At 39.1% G+C, this 24845-nt stretch overlaps 1 protein-coding gene across 1 annotated transcript in view; it reads left to right on the forward strand.

The window, feature by feature from the left end:
• PCDH15 (protocadherin related 15) overlaps window positions 1–24845 on the forward strand; it is a 1685023-nt gene that overhangs the window by 1555437 nt on the left and 104741 nt on the right. The window contains exon 28 of the mRNA XM_034662367.1: window positions 23950–24077. Within this exon, the coding sequence (XP_034518258.1) occupies window positions 23950–24077 (128 nt within the window). The remainder of the gene's footprint in view (window positions 1–23949; window positions 24078–24845) is intronic.

Consider the following 24845-nt stretch of genomic DNA (forward strand, 5'->3'; position numbering starts at 1 on the left):
ACTAATATTGGTCTTAGGTTCTCCAAAGAAACAGAACTGATTAAGATGCATGTATAAATATATAGAAAAAGATTCATTGTAAGGGATGGGCTCACGTGATTATGGAGACTGAGCAGCCCCATGATCGGCTGTCTGCAGGTTGGAGGTCCAAGAGAGCTGGTGGTATAGTTCCAGTCCAAAATCAAAGGCCTGAGAACCAACAGGGCTAATGATAATGGTGTGAGCTCCCATCTGAGTCTGAAGGCCAAGAACCAGGACCACCAATGTCTGAAGAAGATGGATGACCCAGCTCAAGCCCAGAGCAAATTTGCCCTTCCTCTGTCTTTTTCTACTCAGCAGATTGAAAGATACCCACCTGCATTGATGATGTTGATCTTCTTTGCTCAATCTGCTGATCCAAATCTCAAAACATCCTCACAGACGCACTCAGAAATAATACTTTACCAGCTATCTGGGCTTCTCTTAGTTCAGTCAAGTTGGCACATAAAATTAACCATCACCAGCCAGCAAGATGGGGAAGGTGTAGGACATATGTAAGAGAGAAGTTGATAGGACTTGAAGACTGGCCATAAAGAGAAAGAAATAAATCAAGGATAATTTTATATTTTTGATCCTGGGTAACATAAATTAAATCTAGAAAATAGTTGGAAATAAAGAACTGAACTTTTGAAGGATGTTCAAGACTTGGCTTACAGATTTTGGAAGATGTCATAAAGAATGATAACTTAAGCCAAGAGATATTGTTATGCAAAGATCCCTAGCATCCTGTGGTATAAATGTAAATGAGGTTTAATTGGGCAAATCAGTCAGAAAGGCATCAAAGGAGAAATGCACCTCTCTAGCTTCTGTAACCCACAGAGAGAACTCTCCTCTGCACAAACTTGAACACACCATAAAGGGAGCTAAAATCAGGGGACTCATAATGGTACTGCTCTACATATGTAAAGAGAATTTGGAAATGAGGTTAAGGAAAAATTCATTGACCACGTATCAGCGGAGCTTCCTGGTCAAGGAAATAAAGCAGGGGCTGATGGAAGCCAAGCAGCCTGTACAGTTGAGAGACAGTTGAGATCCATTGAACCAACACAGATCCAATGACCTGACTACTTGTTAATATGCCCAATGAGGAGAATTAATGAGTCCCCAGGAACCTCTGGCCTTGTCTCTGCAAGGAACAGTCAGGGGAGAAGAGCAGCAAAAGACTGAGTTTGAGGGAAGCCCTTCATTTAGTGAGTGAGAGAAACAAATAGCCAATTGAAGAGGCCAGAGAAAAGAGGAGTAAAATTTGTGTAATAATGGCCTGTTATCCAAAAGACACAGGGGTTTCAAGAAAGGCAGCACATGGCAAAAACATCAAACTTTATGGATACTCAAGAAAATATGAAGCTAAAGAAATTATGATGTATGGTGCTTAGCTGGGCCATGCAGTGACAATGGTTAATGTAGAATAAATAGAGAATACTTGGAAGAAAACAGGGAAATTAGTAGGCAAAGGATTTCTTGGTTTTATCTACACAACAGACACAATTAGTATATTCTTAAACATACCCTAATTTTTATTAGTTTTATTTATTTTTGAGGCATGCCTTTCAGTTTAATTTCCATATTACATGCATTAAAAAGCCAATGCTGAGAATGCTGTGTTTTAGAGATAAAAAACATAAATTTAGCCTGTCATTCTTTTTAATCATACTCAAAATGCAATTCTAGTAGACAATTCTTCCAAAGCAAATTCATTCTTTATCCCCAGGTACTTTTATAAGTTCAATTCATCAATCTTGTCCTTTCTCTGTCTTGGTATCTTGTACCTAATTAGTTCCCTACATAGTATAGCTTAAAAAAAATTCCAGACAAACAATTCAAAGAAAATCATTATTTTAAAAGTTGTCACTTTCAATTTTGAAAGTCTGTTTCCAGTTATCAATTTATAGCATATGCTTGCATCAAGATTCCCTAATAGTGATTGTCATATGTATGTTTTATTAAAATGCACAGGACGGATTCTGACCAGTCTAGGAGCTCAATTTCATTTATGAAGGATTCCTATTAGACAATATTCCATAAATGCTGAGAAATATGTGAAACTAAAGGACCAGAGGTAAAGGGAAATTCTGCAAAAAATATTTATGAAGGAAAATGTTATAACACAGATCATTTACCAGTGCAACCATTCCAAATCAAAATTACCTTAACAAAAGAGCAGAGAAAAGACAGATACCTAAAAATCTAATATGATGAATTGTTTAAGATCCCTGATTTTGGTTTCAGATAGCCCTGGGTTCCATATATATCTCTGATCTTTACTAGCATCTTTAAGCTTTAGAAACTTCAACACGGTATCAGAATAAATGTGTCTACACCTCCTAAGGTTTCTGAGCAAAGCGATGCCCGCAAATTACTTAACTTATTAGAACATTGGAGACACCCAACAAAAAAGCTTTAGTAATTATTATCATTATTGTTTTAATTGTTGTTGCTAGCTATGATATGTTTGAGTGACCCTTAAACATATCATAATCACATATTGAAATCACATACAAAAGTGCTTCATCTACTCCTGTATCGCATATAGAGAATCCATGTTTCTCTGGAAGTTCTTAATATAACCAGTGGTTGTAGGTTGTGACATGTTAGAAAGATAGGCCATCTTTTGGCTTTGTTAGATTTGAATGCCCTTATTTTGATTGATAACCAGATAACATATGTACAAAAAACAGACAACAGTTTCCCAAAAAGAGCAGTGAAAATAATGTAATCATCCATGATGACAAAGGAGAAAATACGCTAAAATTTAATACTTAAGTTTTGCAACACTAATGGAAAATTTGCATTTAATGATGTCTTTTGGTACCTTGAGAGGGAAAATCCAAACTTTTTGTTTAGGTAGGAAGATATGGTCCCCATTCTCTGATGTGGACTAAATTGATTTGTTTCCAACTGTGCTTGGCATGATTATTTGGTTAGAAGCAACAAACCTCCTCTGACTGACTTATACTAAAAATAACTTACCAGAAGAGTATTTGGTGGCTTGCAAAATCAAGGGAGAAGCTGAAGAGGATCTAAAGAAGGACAGCAATACCAGATAAGCTTTCTCAATCTTGGTCAGATACTTGACACACTGTTTTTTGGACAATGCCATCAAGACACCTGGAATCAAACCTTCAAGCAACTGGCAATCAGCTCAAAGGTCAGGAGACTGAGGGGGGATTCTGATGAACCTAGGTTGACACAAGTACCCTTGAACAAGGGTAGAGTGCAGAGCCCTGTGAATGACAGCTCCATTGAAGGCATAAGACAAATGGAGGTTTAGTAACTCAAAGTGGGAAAGATGGAGTTCTACGTCCAAAGAAGGGAGAAAACAGTGTTGGGCAGACCAAAAAAAAAAAAAAACAACCACTTTACTTTTTACAATTTAGGACCCAGGTGTGGTTGACAAGATGACTGTAGGCAGTGTGGGCACGGTCCTAGAGGAAAGATGCATTCCTTAAAAGTTACAGTGCTAAATTTCACGTTCTATCATAATGAAAATTCAGCTTCCATTTTTACTGTAACTGATGCTTGAAAGTTTAAGTAGCTGATTACTTAAACTTTTGAAAGTTTATAAGTTTATGTTGCTTCAAAAAATTATTTTTTCCTCTGAGAAGTTTTGGAAGAGATTAAAGATAATGCTTGCGTGTAACGACATAGTGCAAGAACTAAGAACCCCTATTTGACAAGTATTCATTAAGTTCTTTCTAAGGACTAAAATTAGCCTGTTCATGCACTAAATAGTTGTCGTCAAATTGCTTCTAAAATTTCTGCAAAAACCTAATTATTAAATATGCTGTGTACCAGACGACTAATGAGTGAAGCAAAGATCTACAGATAAAGAGTAATTAGATTGTGTTTTGCAAGGTCGCCTTTCTCTTTACTCATTGCTTTTTGGTTAAGTGTTCACAAGTAAGTCATATATGCCTGGGGGAATATCATCTTACAAACAAGCAAGCAAGTAAACAAATTTATTTTATTTCAGGGGGAAAATACATGCTTGACTAGCATCTGCCAAAGCTTGTCGATGCAAAAGTAGATATGCACACAGTGTCTCCCCAGGCTCTTTAGATATAAGACATGATGTTTTGGCAAAGGCATACAAAGGAATCAATGAAGTTTCTTTCAAGATTTTTCATATCTGTGAATATTATATTTTTCATAATTTATTTTCCCTTTCCCCTTTCAACATATTTAATCTTAACTTTTTCTTCATTATAAAAATATTATTGCTACCTAAAATGTAATATATATAGAGAGAGAGAGAGGGAGAGAGAGACAGAGAGAGAGAGGGAAAAATGTGTAATCCTACATTTCGGAATGTTTTTAAAATTCACATATTTCTTTCAATCTTTTTTCCTGGGGCTACACACAGACACACACACACACGCACACACACACGTGCAAACACACACACATTTCAATCATGCATTCTCTGTTTAGAACCTTGGGCTTTTTATTTCCAATTAGTGTTATATCAAAAATATTTTTATGTCATTAAATACTCTTCAAAAAATATGTTAATGTTGTTTCATATTCTGCCATATGAACATATCATGATTCATTTACCTTTGTCCATGGTACTGAAAATCTAGTTTGTTTTGCAAGTGGCATTTTGAAGCAGCTGTTGCTCTTAATCTGATATCCTTGGAGTTTCAGACTGCTCTAAAATGAAAAACCTTTCATCAAATACCCACTAGGCCTTTTTATGGAGATAAGGTCCATAATTTTCACAAAAAAATTCAAAGCTATATTTATACCAAAAGAGGATAGATCCAGCTACTAAGTTATATGCTATAGATATAAAGTCATTTTTTCTTCTTTCTAAAGGGTTTATTATAATGATCAAATAGGTTTGCCCAGATCCTAACATATCCCATAGGAAAGCACACTCCTCCTGTGTGTTTCTCATTCACTCTCATGCTACTAGCACCCTTAAAACATCTCTGACACCAGATATATGGGTTTGCCACTCACGCAATTCTCTGCAACACCAGCTGGCTATCCTTCAGTTCAATATCACTCTGACACCCACCTACATTAGAGCAGACCCCTCACATCAAGCTCGGTTCCACAACACTGCCTCCCACTTCTGATGCCAACTGAAAATAGTAGGATCTCCAGTTACCCACAACTGTTGTCAGGCTTGGTTATAAATAAGAGGTTCCCATGACCCCCTGTTTTTTCCATCAGTCACTATAACAGCTCACAGAGCACAGGCAAACACTTGCTTACATTCACCAGTTTCTTGTATAATAAAGGACAGGATGAAGGATACAGATGAGCAGCCAGATGAAGAGAGACAGAGGATGAGGTCTGAAAGGGTCTCAGAGCAGGAGCTTCCTTCTCCCTGTGTTCAGGTGCACCACCCATCCCAGTGGATAGATGTGGTCACCATCTGGAAGCTCTCCACACCTCATATTATGGGGATTTTTATGGAGACTTCATCACATGGAAGGCATGACGGATTATTAATTCCATTTCTAGCCCCTTTGCCCCTTCCAGAGAATGGGCAGTGGGCCTGAGGGTTCCAAGCTTCTAATGAGGGTGTGGTCTCTCTGGTGAATAGAGCCAACCTGCAGCTGACCAGGAGAACACAAGACATTCCTCCCACCCAGGAATTCCAAGGGATTTAGAAGTTCCGTGTCAGATGCTCCCATCACTTGGGAAATTGGGTCTTCCTTAGGAGCTCTGTGTCAGGAAATGGGGCCAAAGACTAAGTGTTAGAACAAAAGCTTCTCCTAGCAACCTTAATTACATGGAGTTTTGGGAGCCAGGGACAGAAACCAATATATATATTCCTTATTATTTCATATATACTTATCCAAATATATACATATATAGTATATATAAGTACTCCTATATACTTTAATATATTCTACCCACTATGCAAATGTTTTGAAAATACCATGTATGCCAAAACACTTTTCAATTTTTATGGACAACAACTCTATTGTTTTACATTTTATGGTGATGATAAGCACATGCTTAGCCATCATAACATTTAATAACCAAAATAATCCTATTGTTTTTCAACAAAGTTATAGATGAGAAAATCAGGGCTTTTTCCTTGCCTGACTTCATTGAAAAAAGTACTCCAGTATATGGAAAGGGGATTTCTCTTGTTTCCTTTTTTTAAAATTTTTTTTGAGAGAGAGAGTAAGTGAGCAGGGGTGGAGGGGCAGAGGGAGAGAGAGAATCTTGAGCCGCCTGATGTGGGGCTCTTTCTCAAGACCCTGATATCATGACCTGAGCCAAAATCAAGAGTCTGCCACTTAACCAACTGAGCCACCCTGGTGCCCTAGGATTTCTCATTTTGAATTCATGGTGTTTCTACTTTACCCCAAGTTCCCACAAAGCAGGGATGAAGGATATTTTCAGCAAAGGATATGTAGAAACACCTCCACTGAGCAGATTTTATTTTAAACCAGATAGACCACATAGACTCTCAACCATTTTCCTGATGCCGTTGAAAAGTAGACTCACTTTCCCTGCCCCATTCCATCACTATATTCTAGCCACCAGGACAGTTTTAAAAACTTAGGAACCCTTAGACATTGCCTAATGAAATATTAGTTCTTCCTGTGGTTTTAGGCATAAATGTACATATACCTAAATACTTAATACCTAAATATAAATTAAACATTTATGCCAGTGGACCCAGACTGTCCTAGCTCCCCATAAATCACAAACTTTAGAGAGGTTTAAAGATTACACTGGGTTTTTTAAATTACCCAAACTGAAGGGAGGCCATAAAGTGAAACGGTCAGGAATATATGTTGTCAGAGGGTTGGGTCTGGATCTTCTGCCTCTTCTGGTCATGCAATCTTAGACACCTCGTTTAATCTCTCCAAGCCGCATTATCTGTGTGGATAAAATGTGGATAATCAATAACAGTGTGATTATGGGGATAAATTGAAGTAATGCACAGAAAAGCATTGAGCTAAGAAACATCTCAACTTTTCAGTAGTTAGCATTGTCCTTGCGTCAGTCCACTCAGGCTGGCACAGCAACATGTCACAGACGAGGTGGTTTAAAGAACAGAAATGCATTTTCTCATAGTTCATGGGGCCAGAGGTCCAAAATCAAAGTGACAGCAGGGTTGGTTTCTGGTGACACCTCTCTTCCTGGTTCATATATGGCCACCTTCAGGCTGTGTCCTCCCGTGGGGTGGAGGCGGGGTCAGGGACAGAGACAGAGACAGACTGAGAGAAGGGGGGGGAGGAAGGAGAGTGTGCCAGCTCTCTGGTCTCTTCTTAAAAGGACACTAATCCTTTTGGGTCAGGGTCCCACCTTGTGACCTCATGTAACCTTAATTATGTTTGTAATGGCTGTATCTCTAAATACAGTCACATCAGGGCTTGGGGCCTTGACGGTAGGGGGGACACAGTTCGGTCCACAGCCACTGTCAGTTATTGCTGTCAGTAATGCTGTTTGTAAATAAAAAAGAGCTATGGTTATTGCCTTGTTTGTATTACTGCAGAATTTAGCTTTTCCTGAAGTTGTCATTGGAGAACACCCTAAAACTTTACTGTTTCATAAGTATAGTGTCTTCCCTGAATTTCACATTTTTTAACAAAACCACCAATATATATTCTGTAGGCAGAGTAATGCTCCCTCCCCCAAGAGGTGCCCATATCCTAAACCCCAGAGTGTGTGCATATGCCACCTTACATGGCAAAGGGTTCCCAGAAGTTTCTTTTTTTTTTTTAAAGATTTTATTTATTTATTTGACAGAAATAGAGACAGCCAGCGAGAGGGGGAACACAAGCAGGGGGAGTGGGAGAGGAAGAAGCAGGCTCATAGCAGAGGAGCCTGATGTGTGGCTCGATCCCATGACGCTGGGATCACGCCCTGAGCCGAAGGCAGACGCTTAACCGCTGTGCCACCCAGGCGCCCCCCAGAAGTTTCTTAAACTTGGGATCCGAGATGGATGGATTCTCCTGGATTATCTCAGTGGGCTCCATGCAATTACAAGGGTCCCTATAAGTAAAAGAAGGCAGGGCAGTCAGTGTGAGGGTAATGCAGGTGGAGAAAGACTAGATTGGTCATAGCTGCCTTCGAACCTGAAAGCGGACGAGAGCCAGGGAGTGCAGGCAGGCAGTGGGCAAAGCTGGAAAAGGCACGAAAACAGCTCCACCTCCAGAGCCCCCATCTTACTTTTAGCCCAGGAGGACCTACTCTGACCTACAGAACCATAATATAATACACTTCAATTGTGTGAGCCCTAATTTACAGAAACAACAGGGAACTAATACGATGCCGGTATTTTCTCTGCATTAAAGACCAGAGGCTAATGTCTGCACTGCTATCAAATAGTTAGCATATTATTTTAAATGCTATTTTTCCCCTCCTTCAGCAATGCTGCAGGTGTTTTTAAATCCTTCAAATCACTGGTTATTATTCTTAGACTTACCACCAACTGTAGGAGAGGTAACTGTAAGTCTGCCCTCTGAAATAGACTTACCTCTTTTTTCCAGAAATCTTTTATCTCATTTCTACTATTTGTGAGCCTGTATTCTAGAAACTGGGAGGGGGGGCAATTTATCCCCAGCCTCTGAAGGATAGTCACCTGGCTTTAATTAGAAATTTTATTTTTGTTATAGAGAGAGACCTGGATATGCATTTCTGCCATGCTTGGATAGAAAGTCTGGCTCTCCCTCATAGGAGATGATTTAATCTCTTTAAGTCTGATTTTATTTATCTGAAAAGCAGAAATGACAGTATCTATTTCAGGGATCATTTAAAAGATTTTAAAAGAGATATTGGAAACAAAGCAGCTAGTGCAGGGACTAATGCAGAGAAAGCTATTCTACAGAGAGAAGTGAGCCTCCCTCTCTTAAGATACGGTAAACCATAGTTGGCTTATTAATTTCTTCTTGCCAGTTCTTCTTTACCTGTTTCAACATAGGAAACAAGAGCATGTTTCTTTCCAGTTGTGTTTGTGTGTCTGTGGGTGTTTGGGGTCTTGCAGGACAATTCAAGACCGCCTACGTGACATTAATCACTACAGTCAATGTACCTTTTCAAGAGCTTAGGAAATCGCATTTTTAAGACATGATCATTTTGTTTGTTGGCTTTTTTTGTCTCTTTATTTTAGATATTTTACCAAATTTATCAACCATTGCTTCTATTTAAATTGAACAACTTCAGGAGTGGTGCCTGGGTGGCTCAGTCTATTGAGTGTGGACTCTTTTTTTTAAGATTTTATTTATTTATTTGACAGAGAGAGAGACAGCCAGGGAGAGAGGGAATGCAAGCAGGGGGAGTGGGAGAGGAAGAAGCAGGCTCCCAGCGGAGGAGCCTGATGTGGGGCTCCATCCCAGAACGCCGGGATCATGCCCTGAGCCAAAGGCAGACGCTTAACGACTGAGGCACCCAGGCTCCCTGAGCACGTACTCTTGATTTCGGCTCAGGTCATGATCTCAGGGCTGGATCTGGTTGTGAGATCCAGCCCTGCACAGGGCTCTACACTCAGCAGGGAGTCAGTTGAGATTCTCCCCCTCTGCCCCTCCCCTTGCCCCATGCACGCTCTCTCTCTCAAATAAAGAAATCTTAAAAAAAATAAAAATTAAAAAAATAGCTTTAGGCTTAAAGTATACTTTTTAACTGTACATAAAAAAATACAAAGGTCATTTAATGGTCTATTCAAGTATAACTATTTGTTCTCAGCTATAATTTTAGGATAAAATTATACATATTACACTGGTAATGTTGGCAGAATATTTTAATGTCAAATATTATATAGTGTGTTTATATTTCTCAAAGACAGCTTTTCAAAATGAGTTCTGTAAATTTGGAGTCTTGTCATGTAAACAAAAGTATGGATATTTAATAAGACACTTTTACTATATTTCTATTATTTCATTACTACTTAAATTCTTCTATTTGCAGGAAAAAATGTATTTCCCAATACAATATTTGATATTCCCTATACAATATCCCATACAAAAACAATTTTCTTTTATAATTCAGCGCTAGGAAATTTTATTTTTAAATTCTGTGGCATTGGTGTTCTTCCTCCTTCTGATGGTAATAGCAGTGTTGCTAATACTTTCCCTCTCCAGACGTTGAGGAAGCTCTGAGTCATATCTGAAATAGTGCAGTGATGGTATATTTGCTCATTTAATCTAGTTGGCTATGTATGATTACTACCATGTTATTGAGTAACCATAGCTCAGAGACCATCAGTAACCTGTGTAAGGTCACACAGTGTACATGGGTTATTCCTGGGATTTGACCCAGACTCTAGCTCCACAGCTGTGTTTAAATGTTTCATTGCCCAGTTCACAACTATAGCAGTTCTGTTGGTCCTTATGATGTGGGAGAGGGAGGTTCTTATCTCACAGTTGAAGAATGAATCTCGTGCACAACAGAGCAGTAAAGCCATAGAAGTTTATTAAGTGAAGATACAGAAAAAGCTCTCAAGAGTGAGAGGGGTCCTGACAGGGCTGCCAACAAGGGCCGTTAGTGTTGTTGGTCTTTTATAGAAAGCTAACCAGGGAACTTACATCCTTTTAACGTTTCTACTGATACCACCATTGAGCAAGGACTAGTGATAACACCTTCAGTGGCTTACTTCCTTTTTAGGGTCTGGTTATTCTTTGTTGGTAACAGGTGATTATCATCAAAGACACCCCTCCCCCCCACCCCCGCACACCTACGGCAGCGTGGTCCAGTTTATTACCTTATCTCTGCTTTTCCCACACCCCACATTTTTGGGATTTCTGTGAGCCTGATCACATAGCCCCCTATCTTTCTCTCCCTACCTAGCCCCACCTGCCCCTTACTCATTCCTCCCTCTGGAATAGTAACCCTAACTGCCTTTAGGGAATGGGATGATGACCGCTCTGTTTGCTTCCTGCTTAAATGGGGTGGTGGGCTGTGAGGCAGTTAGAATCTATCCAGAGGTTGGTCCTGGCTTGTGGTATGGCTCCAGGGAATATGACGGGCAGCAAATGGTACATGCATCAACACATGCAAAAGGATGAACATAAAACAAGTATTAGGCTGAAAATTATGATCACATCCTTCAGATAAGATCCCCAATTACCAATTGTCAAATGGATCAGTGGATATCTTGGTCTTATTTAATTGATCACAAATGTCCCCTATTAATTGGGACACCTTGGAGGAGTTAACTGCAATGTTAAAACAACACAAGTGAGGAAATTTTTCATACCCCAAATGGTATAACAATAGTAAACAGTCTCAAGAATTCCTTCCTGACTTCATTTAATTCTTGGCTGAGTGCATCCAGTGCCTCAGAAGTATCATTAAGAGTCCTGCTGAGCAAGCATACTGTTTTGCCTATTTTATATTGCAGTCCTAACGTAAGCCCTGGGAGTCCCAAGTGAGCTTTGAGACTCTTTTTACCAGGAGCTCTGTTGTATGCTTGGTTAAAGCCTTTGTTTGCAATTGTAGGTCAGTAGAGGTGACTTCTAGGATAAATGACTATGAGAGATGAAACCATCAAGAAGCCCTTTTTGTTGGAGGTCCAGCCTTAACAATATCCTAATTGATCCAAGGAATCACTGGCAAATGGGGAAAGACTTGTCTCCTGAGACAAGTCTTGCGTCCCCAAGTGCATCATCCAATCTAATCATATCCAATCCAATCTAATCATAAAGAAAGTGGGGCCATCCATTATCTCCATGGGGTATGCTCGGGCTTTAAAGAGTGATTTTTGTCATCCCAGCCGCATGGAATTGGTAAAGGTGGATAGCTGAGTTGTACAATTGTTGGGGAATCTATCCCATTTCCCAGTTGTTCAAGTAATCATATGCCCATGGGGTCCTGTTATCACCACAGAATAACAAACAAGGAGATTGTCTATACATGAGCTATTGTGGGAATTTCTCTAAAATTTACCTCAAGTTGTCTAGCTTAGGGAAACAACATTCAAAGACAATCAGAATAAAAATTTAGCATCCACAAAGGTGTGTTATTGAAACACAATTTCTCTCTATAATAATCCTCATTTCCAGAGATTCTCAAATAAGACTAATTCGTTTGAAAAACAAGTCCAGTTTTAACAAATGGCATCATTATTTTCATAAGCTCAGCAAGAATAATGATTGACATATAGATCTTTTACAATCTGCTTTGCTGGAGCTTTCATAAGGAATCTCTAGGTCGAACTTTTAGCAGCCTCTCCAGGCCAGAAGCCAAGCCAAGTACTTGCCATCAGACATGCCAGCAATACCTGTAGATGTGGGCAGATTCCTCTTCATGAGGTCCCCAAAGTTTCTTGAGGTTCCTGCACCTGCCAGGAAGTAACATTCTTTACTCACCTGGTGAGGCTGCTGGGAACTGGTTAAGTAAAGTGTCAGGCCAATATTTCTAAGGGGCTTTATGACCCCAGGTTTCATAAAGTCAACCATAGTTCCTTAAAGCTGTTTGGTCATATCTCTGTCTATGTGTGTCTCTCAAATATGGCATTCCAGTCAAAGCCTTGGTAAAATAACCAGTATTTCCAATGGTGTCCTGTTACAAGGAGAACAGATTCTTATTGAACTTATGCAAATGACTAGGATTGCCCTGGAAGAAAGGATACTTACTGAAGCCTTTTGAATTTCAGAGGGTTCAGGCAGAGAGAAAAGTTAAATGCTTTAATTTTGTTCACACATGAATACTTTATCACATTTTTGTAAGTCATGGATTTCTTAAAAGAAATTTTCCTTAATCTGGGAGAGCAAACACTAGAGAACCAGCAGTGTTTCAAACAAGAGTCAAACACACAAACAAACAAAAACAAAGCTATAATCATTTTTCCCAATTCACTTAGTCCCATGTTACTATTCTTGTTTAAAATGCAACTGTAGTTTTGGAAGTTTTTACCCATTTAAGTTTTGATCTTAAACATGTTTAATACTTGTATTTGTCCTAAAATTCCTTTTTATGAACCTCCTTGAAGATGACATTCATTTTGCAAGAGAATAAGAACAATTATAAATGACAAAAACTCAGAAACGGACATTGTTAATGATCTGATGTGAGAGTTCATTATGATACAATAGACAAGGAAACTCCGTTATTTCTGTCACACATTAACACTTCAATAGCCAGAATATGGAGTATGATGACTTTATACCGGAACGTAACATACCAAACAAACAAGCCTGATAAGTCAACCAGACTTTGTTCACAATTTAAATCTTGGAGAAGTTTGTTAAAACCTTAGAAAGTTTTAAAGCACAAGCCTAAGTAGGATTAGGGATCCTCAAAGCCCCGATAAAGGTAAAACACAGAAACTGGTTTTTCTGGGCAGGCAAAGAGAAAATAGCTGTTTTACATTTTATCAAGAGCACCAACAATTCAAGAAAACTTCGTCTTTTTAACAGAGATAGCAGACTTTCAATCTTATACCATTGTACTTATAAAATCCCTTTATTTTAATCTTTGTCTGTGCTGACCACACCTAAAATTCCTTTCCAAAGATTTCCCTTCTCAAACCTTCTACAACTTTCTTTTGCATTCAGATTTTGTTCCAAGCCGTTTCTCTGCAAACAACCAATTTCATTTAGGACAAAATTGTTTTCTTTTACCTTCAACAAAAATGTATTCCCATTCCTTGTATCTTTCTTACACATCTCCTACTTTTCTACATACAGAGTTGCTGAATTTTGGACTCTTAAAAATCTGAGTCTCCCGTGAAGACTAAGTAGTGCCCAGTTGTGAACTGTCACACCAGAATTCTTCAGATGGCAAATTTATGGACTGGTTGAGCACAAAGCATGTTTACCAGCAGATTTAAATATCCTTAAGTTTCTTTGCAATAAGTAGTCAAAAGCACAAACCTAAATCCAGTAATCTATAATGTAGCACCTTATCCTATTTGGAAAAGACCTAGACGTCCAATGAATTTAATCCCAAAGACTCTGAAAGCTACTTTAACAATTTCCTCTGAAAACGTTGATAAGACATACAATTAACCATCATTTTAGCCATCTTTTTGCAAACAAATTGCAACAGAGATAACACGAGCTTATTTGACCTTCAGGAAACCTTGGCAGAATAAGTTTTCACATTTAATGGTGGTAACTTTAAAGACACGTCTGTCTTAATTAAACCAACAACTTAACTTAGTTTAAATACCACGTTATATTCCTCCTGGGTTCACTTTTAAAAGTCCGTTTGTTCCCCGTTGTCAATTTTTACCTGAGACACTAGTGGGGAAATCTGAAGTGAGTGGTGTAAGCAGCCCGTACCCAAGGTACAGAAACAGGAGGGGGTGGGGCAGACAGAAGAGGCAAAGTGCTTCCAGAAGACAGAGAAAAAGGGTTCCCACTTCTAAAGCTCATCCACTTGGACAGATGAGTAAACACTCTGTTTTTCCATCAACAAGTGGGTTAGGCAGTCCATGTCAGGCTGGAGAAGACGGAACTTCCCCGGAACAAAGGGAGTTTCGGCAGCTGCCTGGGAATATTCCTTAAAGTCCCCGTCCTGAGGTAAACTAACCACAGCTGGCTCCAATTAATAGCTGTTAACACCCAGGAAATGAACAAGGGAGATGCCTTCACGTCTATTAGGAGAAACAGTGAGAGAAAGAGAGCCAGTATCCCCTTTGCTAGGTAGGGATGGCTATGTTTCCTCCAGAAACCTGGATTAAATTGGAGAAGGCCTCTCTAGACAACTGTCCAATGTCAGGAGGGAGTTTACTAGCCAACAGGTTTGGGTAAATGCCTTCTGCAAGAGGCCTTCATGTTGGGGCCCTGATTCAGAGCCCTGAAAGCCTGGATGGATCGAGGGTACCTCAGTCCTCTGCCCTGTTTCCTGCAGGAGAGACCTGATCCCACTGTGCCCATACGGTGAGCATTCTAAGAGCGCAATGCTTTCCTAAGTTTGCAATCCAAATTATTTCCAATGGGTTAAAAGGTACCCCAAGGAACAGTCCTTGGAAACTGAAGAGACCATGCCTCGCCACGAAGGCAAGATTTGACCTTGCCTTGAAGAACCTGCCATGTTTAACCCATGGAAAACACTAGAAAGTTTTACAAGGGAAATTACCCAATTTTGCAGTACCCAATCCAGAGGAGTCACCAGGGAGAATAGTTTCCCATCTCGTGATCCCGGTTCGTGTTACCCTGTACCTGTTACAGAGAGGTGACTATGAAGGCATCCCTACATATCAGCTCTCTCCTGTGAACCAAGGTGTCCCGTGGTTTCCTACCCAAGGTGAAAGAGTGGCCTAACATCTTGGGTTGGGGAGGGATCACGCCAGCAGGAGTAGCCACTCTTACCCATCCATCACCTGATCCTCCTTTTCTCCTCTGGATTCCCCGCCCCCCAAAAAATCTGGCCTAATCCTAAAGCTTACTGAGGTTAACAGTTTAGACTTTGAATCAATTACGCTCCCTCGCCTTACCCCTGGGTGCTTTTTCTGTCCATATTTCTGAGGTCTTGTTTGCAAGCATGGCCCTATTGAGGGGTGCAGACCCCAAGATTTAGCATCATAATTTCATATTTCTGTTGTTGGAATAAGAAAGCCCTAACTATATGACCCATTAAAGTCCCAGCTGCTAATGCAACCAATCGAGGAATTGACTGGAGGTCTGTAATTCCCTCCTTACTGCCCAAAGTATTCCAGCAAATGCCCGGAAAACATTGGGCTCCCTCTAACATATCATATAAAGAGACAGCTCTAATCCTGCTTGCCAATACCTTGGGTTTTGATCACTGGCCATGATTAAACCTAAGTGGTACCTAACAGAAAAACATAACTTACCAAACGACAAAAAATGAGGAAAAAGTTTTCCTCCCAAACTAAGTTCTCACGAAAAGACATTTTTAAATGAAAAAAAAACCTTATATCTTCATGGGCAACATTCTTCCCCCGTGTGACAAAGTCAGTGGGACCACTGAACCCATAAAATTCCCAGGGGCTTAGAGAAGGAATTGCGGAGGGTAAAGGCAACCCTGAGCCGAATCCCTGGTTAGAAGGGCCTACTGATCATAGGAGATTGGAAGGACCTGAGGCAAGGGACCTGAGGCAGGAGAAAGTCACTTAAGAAAAGCCAATGAACAGAAAGCAGAATTGGGTGGGGTTAGGCCAGCATTCCCTTGGTTTGAGGAAGGGGGTGACCACGCTTTCTCCAGAAGCCTATCACCTGAGACCTAAGACCCCACCTGCGCTCTTCGCCTTTAACTGACTGGTGCCTGGTTTTGCTGTTTGTAAGAGGTCACGTTCTTAAGAGGTCCTAAGAGACATCTCCCAGGAAAGAAAAGAAAGAAAAGAGTCCGCTTTTACTCATCCTTTGGTGGAAATGATCCCAGGTTTGGCACCAAAATGACGTGGGAGAGCGAGGTTCTTGTCTCATGGAGCCAAAAAATGGATCTTGCGGACAACAGAGAGTGAGTAAAGCCATAGAAGTTTATTAAGCGAAGATACAGAAAAAGCTCTCAAGAGTGAGGGGTCCTGACAGTGTTGTCAAGGAGGGCCTTTAGGGTTGGTTTTTTATAGAAATCTAACCAGGGAACTTACATCCTTTTAACATTTCTACTGATAACACCATTGAGCAAGGACTAGTGATAACACCTTCATTTTAGGGTCTGGTTATTCTTTGTTGGTCACAGGTGATTATCATAAAATACCCCCCCACGCCTAGGGCAGGGTGGTCCTATGGCAGGTGGTCTGTTTTATTCCCTTATCTCTGCTTTCCCCACACCCCCACATTTTGGGGATTTCTGTGAGCCTAAACACAAAGCCCCTTATCTGTCTCTTACTACCTTGCCCCACCTGCCCCACCTGTCCTTTACTCACTTATAAGTCCTGTGTTAAGCTGCATTGTGGAGAGAGTTGGAGTTTAATAGACACAAATGAATTAAAACAGCGTTTACTGTTTATTCTGGATGGAAACAGAGTGAGGTAAAAGTCATAATCATTGCCTCGCAAAGCCTCTAAATGCATCAGTTCGGTCTCACAGGATTAACACAAACTGCTAGCAATACCAATGAAAAGAAACAATATTGCATTCTTAGCTTCTATTTTTCTGGTTAGTGTTTACAGAGAAACTTAAGTTCATTAAATGTCCCTAATGGGAAGATATGTTATATGGATACAAAGCCAAACTTCAGTTGGTATTGAGAATAGTACTCTTCTGATTATCTCCCCATCACTGTTCTGGTAAAATTGTCAGTGTCATAATTTGCTTGGCTAAAAGACTAAGCTAAAAACAAGTATATATTATAGTAATCTGAGTGTAAGTTTCTGAAGCCAGTAGTTGCAGGCAGTTTCTTAATTTGGTTATTCACCTGTCAGCAAACACGTACACAAAATGTATGTTTTAGATACAAGCAATTAAAATCATGCAAAGGCTAATTAAATCAACGTCAGAGCTCAATTACAAAACTATTAAAATGAACCTCAAAAGATTGAATCTCTCTTGGTGCCTAGCTACTGAAAATAAATAGTGTGTATAAATATAACTAAGTACAATTCTTGCAGAGCAGAAAGCTGAGAAAGAAAAAAAGCAGTGGTTTTTCTCATTCTAACATACTTCATAATTCATTTTTCAAAAGAGCATGTAAATATATTGTATTCCTGCAAATGCCATCTAATGAACACACCAAAACATATTTATTTCTTCCATGCTTTTTTTTTTTAAATCCGAGCCTATTTTTTTTAACTGAATATCCATAAACCCGTTAGTAAGATTGGATTAAGTTTTTATCTCAGATGATCCTTTTGTTCTTAAACACTACTTTATCTAAAGAATCAGTCATTTATCTGGCACAGAAAGGAGGGCTGAGCAAAGGGCAGAGGAAATTAACAAAAGTAAAAATACCATAAATCCTCAAAGTCATTCCAAATAGCCCTTAGATTTATGAAATGATTTCAGAGTCAGTATTTTCCTAATACCAATATTTTTGTTTGGTACTGTGATTTTTAAGGACTTGAAATATATGATCTCATTTCATTTATGGGGATAAAATAGAGCGATTCATTTTATTTAAGTGGATACTGGGTGTGAGGGGGTGGTAGCGATTCTGGTCTAAATCAACATTTATTGAACACTTATCATGTGGAAGTCACAGTGCTTCCAAAGAATTAATTTGTCAGTCAAGCATATACAAAAATAGTACCAATGGAAAGACAGCGTAAAAAGATGTGTGTCTGTGCGCCATGCGTGTACATGTGATTTCATGAGGAACTAATCAATTTCTTGGCACCAGCAGAATAACAAAGTAGGCCTGGTGTTCCAAGCATTTTGAAAATTCTCTGCAATAGAATCATTGGAGAATATATAAGCCATTTACCGTCATTAAGATACATTTCAAAAAGATCTATTTAATGCAGTACACCATGAAGAATATATAACAATAAGGAAAACAGTCATTGCCTCCAAGGTTTTAGAGTCTAGCGAATGTTTTCTAATCAGACTTAAACTCCTTTAATCCCAAGGATGACAGTAATTATTTCTTTGATGTATTTATCAGTGATGTTTAGAGATGTGCTTTGAGCTCAGAGCATTCAGATGGAGGCAATATCAAGAGCAGAGGCCAACGGGCAATGACAGGAGTGCGGGTGAATAGGATCGAACCCCTACCTTTAAAGAACTCAGCCAAAATGGGGATAGCCATCCTTTGATTGAACAATATCAGTCTGTTTTGATGTAGTCCCACATTAAAGACGTATGCATGCCGGTACACTCAGGACACGGTGTTATTAAATATCCACACAATCTTTCCATTTATCTTAACTCCTCTAACCTCTTTTATTTTAAATAAAATAAAAGCTTCATCACTATCCACAGTTTGAGCTGGATAATTTTTTTTTTTTTTTTTTTTTTTTTTTGCTGTGGGGGCCTGTCCTGTTTCTCACAGGATGTTTCTTAGCATCCCTGGCCTCTACTTACTAAATTTCCCTACCTGGCCTCCTTTTCCGGTTATTACCACCAAAAATGTCTCCAGATGAGCAGAGTCAACCGTGGCTGAGAACCATGGCTTTAACTCCTTGGATTGGCATCCAGAAAGTCTTTTTTGAGAACCCAATGCAGTGTAGACAATAGGTTCGTCGTGTGCAGAGAAGAAATAGATTGTTCTTGAGAATACTAGGCACTTCCTGGGAAAACTAACAGCCCAGAATTAATAATTGGAAGTAAAGGAAAGAAGAAAAAATAATTCCAAACTAAATTTGATCTTGAAAAACATGGAGTAACGCTCGCAGTAAGAGTAACATGGAGTCAAGTTGAAGTGAATGGTATTTTGAGCATCACTTACTTTTCTGAAAACCTTTCACTTTGTTTAGGTGGTCTGAGGGAACAGAGAGCTATTCCAGGAGGTTCTGTTCTGACTCCTGGTTTCTTTCCTGAGCTTTACTATTAAGCAGTTCTGTTTTCTCTTTCTTCAAACTAAGTACATGTCTCACATTCCCTCACTGGAGCGGCCCCTTCTGGAACCTCTTGGCTCACTGAAGCCAAAGGTGCTGCCCAAAGAAGAGGTTCTTTCCTACAAAACTGGAGAAAAAGACTGTGAATCGGGAGAGGGAAATGAGGCACTGAGGCCCCAGGTGCATAGGAAGAGTATAATGTCTTTAACCAAAACACATGCCAAATAAATCTGCCCCCCAACTTGTAATGTCCTTCATCCCCTGTGGGGCTCCTCCCAGTCCTTGTGTGGTCTCACCCGAAGGGGAGGGCATGTGGTGTTGCTCACCTCACACTGTTCTCCCATCCATTTTATCAACGCCCCTTTCCTGTTTTCCCTCACATTTTTCTGTTTCAGCAGCTTCACAGCTACCTTAAATAAAGAGTATAGTACTGACCCCCCCCCAAAAAGGATTGTGCAAATATTCTTAAAAAGGTAAAAAGTGTATTTCCTTAAAGGAATTTAAATCAGAGTTGCTTCCAAGTTTCTGCCTTTGAAATCATCAAAACCCAAATTGGGTGGAAGGTCAGGATAGAGCCCCAAGTCCTTAAAAAAGCCTCATGAATGTGTGTAAGCCAATAATGCCTCTAGTGTCATGCAAATGGCATGTCTGTGAGTCAGAAAATGTGAGCCACATCTAGATGAAACCACCTGGTGTGTTTTATTTATTTTGTGAATGCCCAGTATTTATTTTACAGTCTTTGATTAGACCTACCAAAATTCGTTTCCAGATTTATTTAGGTATAATTGGCAAATAAAATTGTTAAGGTTTACAATATGGTGAGTTGATATACATATATATTGTGAAATGATTTACCACAATCAAGTTAACTAGTTCTTGGATCCATCACCTTACGCTGCTACCATCCATTGACTCACCTGTGTGTGCGCCTACGCGTATGTATACCTACGCCCACGTGTGTGTAGTGAGGGCATTTAAGATTTACTCTGAGCTGATAAACAAGGCAGTATGAGAAACGCCAGTCACCATGGTGTCCACTAGAGTCTCAGAACGGAGTCGTCTTATAACCGGACCTTTGTCCGTTTGATCAACAACACGCCCACCATGTCCCCCCTCCCTCACTGTTTCCATAAGTTCTGCTTGTTTCCATTCCACGTGTAAGTGAGATCATACAGTATTTGTCTGACTTAATTTGACAAAATGCCCTGCAGGCTTATCCATGATCCCCCACCCCCCCCCACTTCATTTTCTGCCTTACTAACTGTATCCTTGAGATACTCTTTTATCTTCCGACCAAAACTGACCCCTGACCATTAGAGGACGTTTCTTAAAGTGGGTATAGGCAAATTCCAGGCACATAAGATGACGTTGTGTTTCACCCAACGCATTATAAACTCATGAAATTTATTATCCTGAGAGGGATGACTGGAATCATCACCAGCAAAGGCAAATACTAAAATATATTGATCAGTTAATGTATTTATGTGTTTACTTGTTCAATAAAAACATGATACAGAACAGGCCATCAGTTACTTCCTATGGTAACTGGGGAGTCAGATCATAAACAGTGCACTAAAGTCACTTGGGACAGTGTTGAGAGCTGTGTGGGAATTCAAGGGTGGGATGAAATGACCTCTGGGGAGTCGGCAAGGGCATCTCGGGCATGGCTGGTACCTGCAAGGTGCAGAGGCTCCTTGTGAGAAATTAAAGAAAGACAAGGTGTTTGCAATTGTAATCTTTAAAGTGTTGTTTGTAGTCAGTCAATCAAAAGTGTTGCCTGCAGTAAATCTGAAACTTCTTTTCACCCATGTTAGGGCACACAAATTTGCCCTTTTCCCAAGGAGCTAGAGGCAACAGCAAGCAGATGTCAGTGCTTGCATCCTACTGCCTCTTTATGGGTTCTGGTGTCAACCAAACCACGTGCGAGAGAGAACAGGGCCAACACCTAACCTTGTTCTCATGTCAGTTCTCTGCATGAAGATGAGAATAACAATAGTTGTGATAATAGCTCCATTTCATGGATTGGATTCTCCTGTACAGCTTGGAACAATGCCAGCCATATACTGCCCAATAAATATTAGCTCCCAGTATTGAATTTTAGCTAGGCTTAGGAAGACTACATGAAGATGTGAATCTGGGCTTAAAATCTTCAACTTCTAATGAGAAACAAGGAGCTATCAAAATAAAATGTTTATGTTGATGGTTTTCAATTTGGACAAAGTCATGATTAAAATGAAAAATATTTTTAAATAGGTTCCTATAGATGTTAAAAAAAAAGAATTATACCATTAACCACACTTTGGTGCTGCTTTTTTTTCCTTTTTCAATAAAATTGTGGGGATACCTGGCTGACTCATTGGGTGGAGCATGTGATTCTAGATCTCAGGGTTGTGGGGGTCAAGTCCCATATTGGGTGTAGACATTACTTAAAATCCTTAAGGATACTGGTGTGGCTCAGTCGGTTAACCATCTGCTTTCAGCTCAGGTCATGGTCTCGGGGCCCTTGCTCAATGGGGAGTCTGCTTCTCCCTCTGCCCCTCCCCCCTGCTCATGCTCTGTCCCTCTCTCTCTCAAATAAAACCTTTAAAATAAAATGTCTTTTAAAAAATGAATAAATAAAACAGTGATTGCACCAAACTCCAGTGTATGAAATGTGATAAGGCAGTAATGATTATGATAAAGTTATTGGGTATAAAAATAGCCCAAGATGAAACTTACATGGAACTCAACAGCATTAAAAACTGAGTAAATATAAAAAACCTATAATATTTTCTTTCTCCTTATTTTCCAGGCAGATGAGGTAGAAATTATGCAGTTCAGTAGCACAGATTTATGATCCAATTCCAGCGTAATTTTATTAAACTGCAGGATTGTTAGGCAAATATCTTATAAGTCAAGTGGAGAAACTAATCACATTGAAAAGACATTAGAGGCAGGACGAATAGCAACCGATAAAAAAACTGAGAGAAGTAGATATGTTACATAGACACATTTATTATTACTATTATTATTATTATTATCATTATACAAAGTTAAAAATGCCCAAACCTGGCAAATGAAAATTACAAGAAAAGGATGGAGCCCACACTCTGCCATTAGCCTTGCTTCCCTGCTGGCACCTTCCTTGTTGACCTAGGGCACTCTCCTTCTGATTCTGACTCCTCCAGGTCAGGGATGGCGAGAAAGAGACAAATAAGAGGGAAACTAAATGGGTAGCAGCAGGGTAGGGTTAAAACCTCGAGGATAATAACTGTCTTGCTCCTCTGACCTTTTTCAGGGCAAGCAGAGAGCAGCCTTAGAACTGTCTCAGTTCTAAGACAATGCAGGTTATTCCTTCATGTGTTCAATCTACTCAGATATTGTACACCCATGATGTGCCTACCGTGCTTGTAGATCAGTGCTAATTAGTTGTAGTTGGGGAGATGATAAAGACACACCTTTAGGGTATCCTGATAAATAATTTGTAGCTCAATTGCCCTATATTTGATCCTAATTTAAATGTATGAGAAAAATTCACGTAGGTAAAACATTAGAATACTTCTATCATTTCAATCTACTTGTTGCAAAATGATTACCCACTTATTCCACATTTTTTTTTCTGGATTGTGAGTTATTTATTTATTTATTTATTTATTTATTTATTTATTTATGTGAGAGAGAGGGAGAATCAGATTCCCCACTAAGCAGGGAGCCAAATGCAGGGCTCAGTCCCAGGACCCAGTGATCATGACCTGAGCCAAAGGCAGATGCTTAACCAACTGAGCACCCCCAGGCGCCCCGAGTTACTTTTATATATCAGGTTCTTTGTAAAGGGTCATGCGTAGACTAGTGACATGTGCTACATTTCTCATTAAGGGGACGATGACTGAGGGGGTGAGGTTCTAACATTTGATGATGAAATGCATTCTTTATGCCATAATTAGCATGGCAGACATTACACACCAGTGTTGACGAGTCACATGACGGTCATCTCCCCAGCTACATCTTTTCAGTGGATGAATGATAGCCTATAACATATGATTAAACTTGGTTTCTCTTTGTGGAAATAAGCCCCTCACCCAAACACTGTTTACTTTTCACCCTAAAATTAAATATATATATATATATATATATATATTGTACATTTTTAAACTGAGAGACTATCATTTCTAGTTTTACAGTTAAGGAAAAGATATCAATTTTAGTTGATGTCAGTTTGTCTTATTTCATAAGGTGTTTTTATGTTTGTGTCACTTTGGTGTAGTTGGTAGTGTGTGAAGTGTTTGTGACCATGAACAGTTGACTTGTTTCATTAAAATTAACAGAACACAATACTTTAGTGCCTATTACATCAAGTAAAATGAATTACCAAGACATTGTAATTAAAAGAAATTACAACAACTTCACATTATTACGCCAGAAGCATCATTATCCGTGTCCCCCATGAACCTCGGGGGATTAGACTTGCCGTTCAGGAATGACTTTCTGATTTAAGCCATTTCCATTGTTTCAGAGGAAAAAAAAAGAAAGAAAGAAAGTATAATTATTTACTCCAGTGCGTTTTTTCTAGTGAATAGCCACCAATTAAAAATATATTATTTCTTATCCTCCAGGCAATACGGCTAAAGTGTATATTGAGATTCAGGATGAAAATGATCATCCCCCAGTGTTTCAGAAAAAATTCTACATTGGAGGTGTGTCTGAAGATGCAAGGATGTTTACTTCTGTGCTCAGAGTTAAGGTACGAGAAAATTTATTAAGATACCGAGCTAACGTTAAAACAGAGAGCTCAGACTTTGCAGACACAGCATTTAAGCATGTAGTTTGTATTGACTGAGTACTTATTCATGTTGTTTAAACAAAAGTCTCAAACTCAGATACATGAGTTTAATTAGCCAAACTAAATACAGATTAGTTATGAAGCGAATACTGTGCAACTGTTGTTTTATTTTTACTACGAAAATAGGAAGAATGACTTTTGATCATTTACACTGCTTAAGATATTAAATCATTAAAATGCATGGCTCCCAGCAGATCTGTAGGCCGTTTAATTCAGGATAACTCCAAAGATTTGCAAGCTGGCGTTTCTAGTGGCAAATATAAAATTACTGTTTTCTAATAGAAGATATAATGTATCAAATTGTTTTTACTGCAGTGTTTTTTAAAATTCGAAATCCAAAACAAATGTAAAACATAACACTACTAATTTTAGCACTTTACTAAGTTAAAAAAAAACCTTCAGATATGTCAGAAAAGAAATCACAAACCTACTTAGAATTTTTTTAAAGCACAATATCCAAGGCTAAAATTGATATTTTTTCATTTCTCTCCAATTAGTTGTCATCAGATATGTTGAAACATTTTGTAAATGGCTAGCAGTACATAAAGTTACAATAGTTTTGTTACTGAGAAATAAATTGATAAATACTGTATTACACTGGGGAGAAATTTAGAGGTTAGAGCATTTTAGATCCTTTACAATTTTTTTTTATTTGTTAGAGAGAGCAAG

Source organism: Ailuropoda melanoleuca, chromosome 6, assembly GCF_002007445.2.
Source record: "Ailuropoda melanoleuca isolate Jingjing chromosome 6, ASM200744v2, whole genome shotgun sequence".
Lineage (NCBI taxonomy): Eukaryota > Metazoa > Chordata > Mammalia > Carnivora > Ursidae > Ailuropoda > Ailuropoda melanoleuca.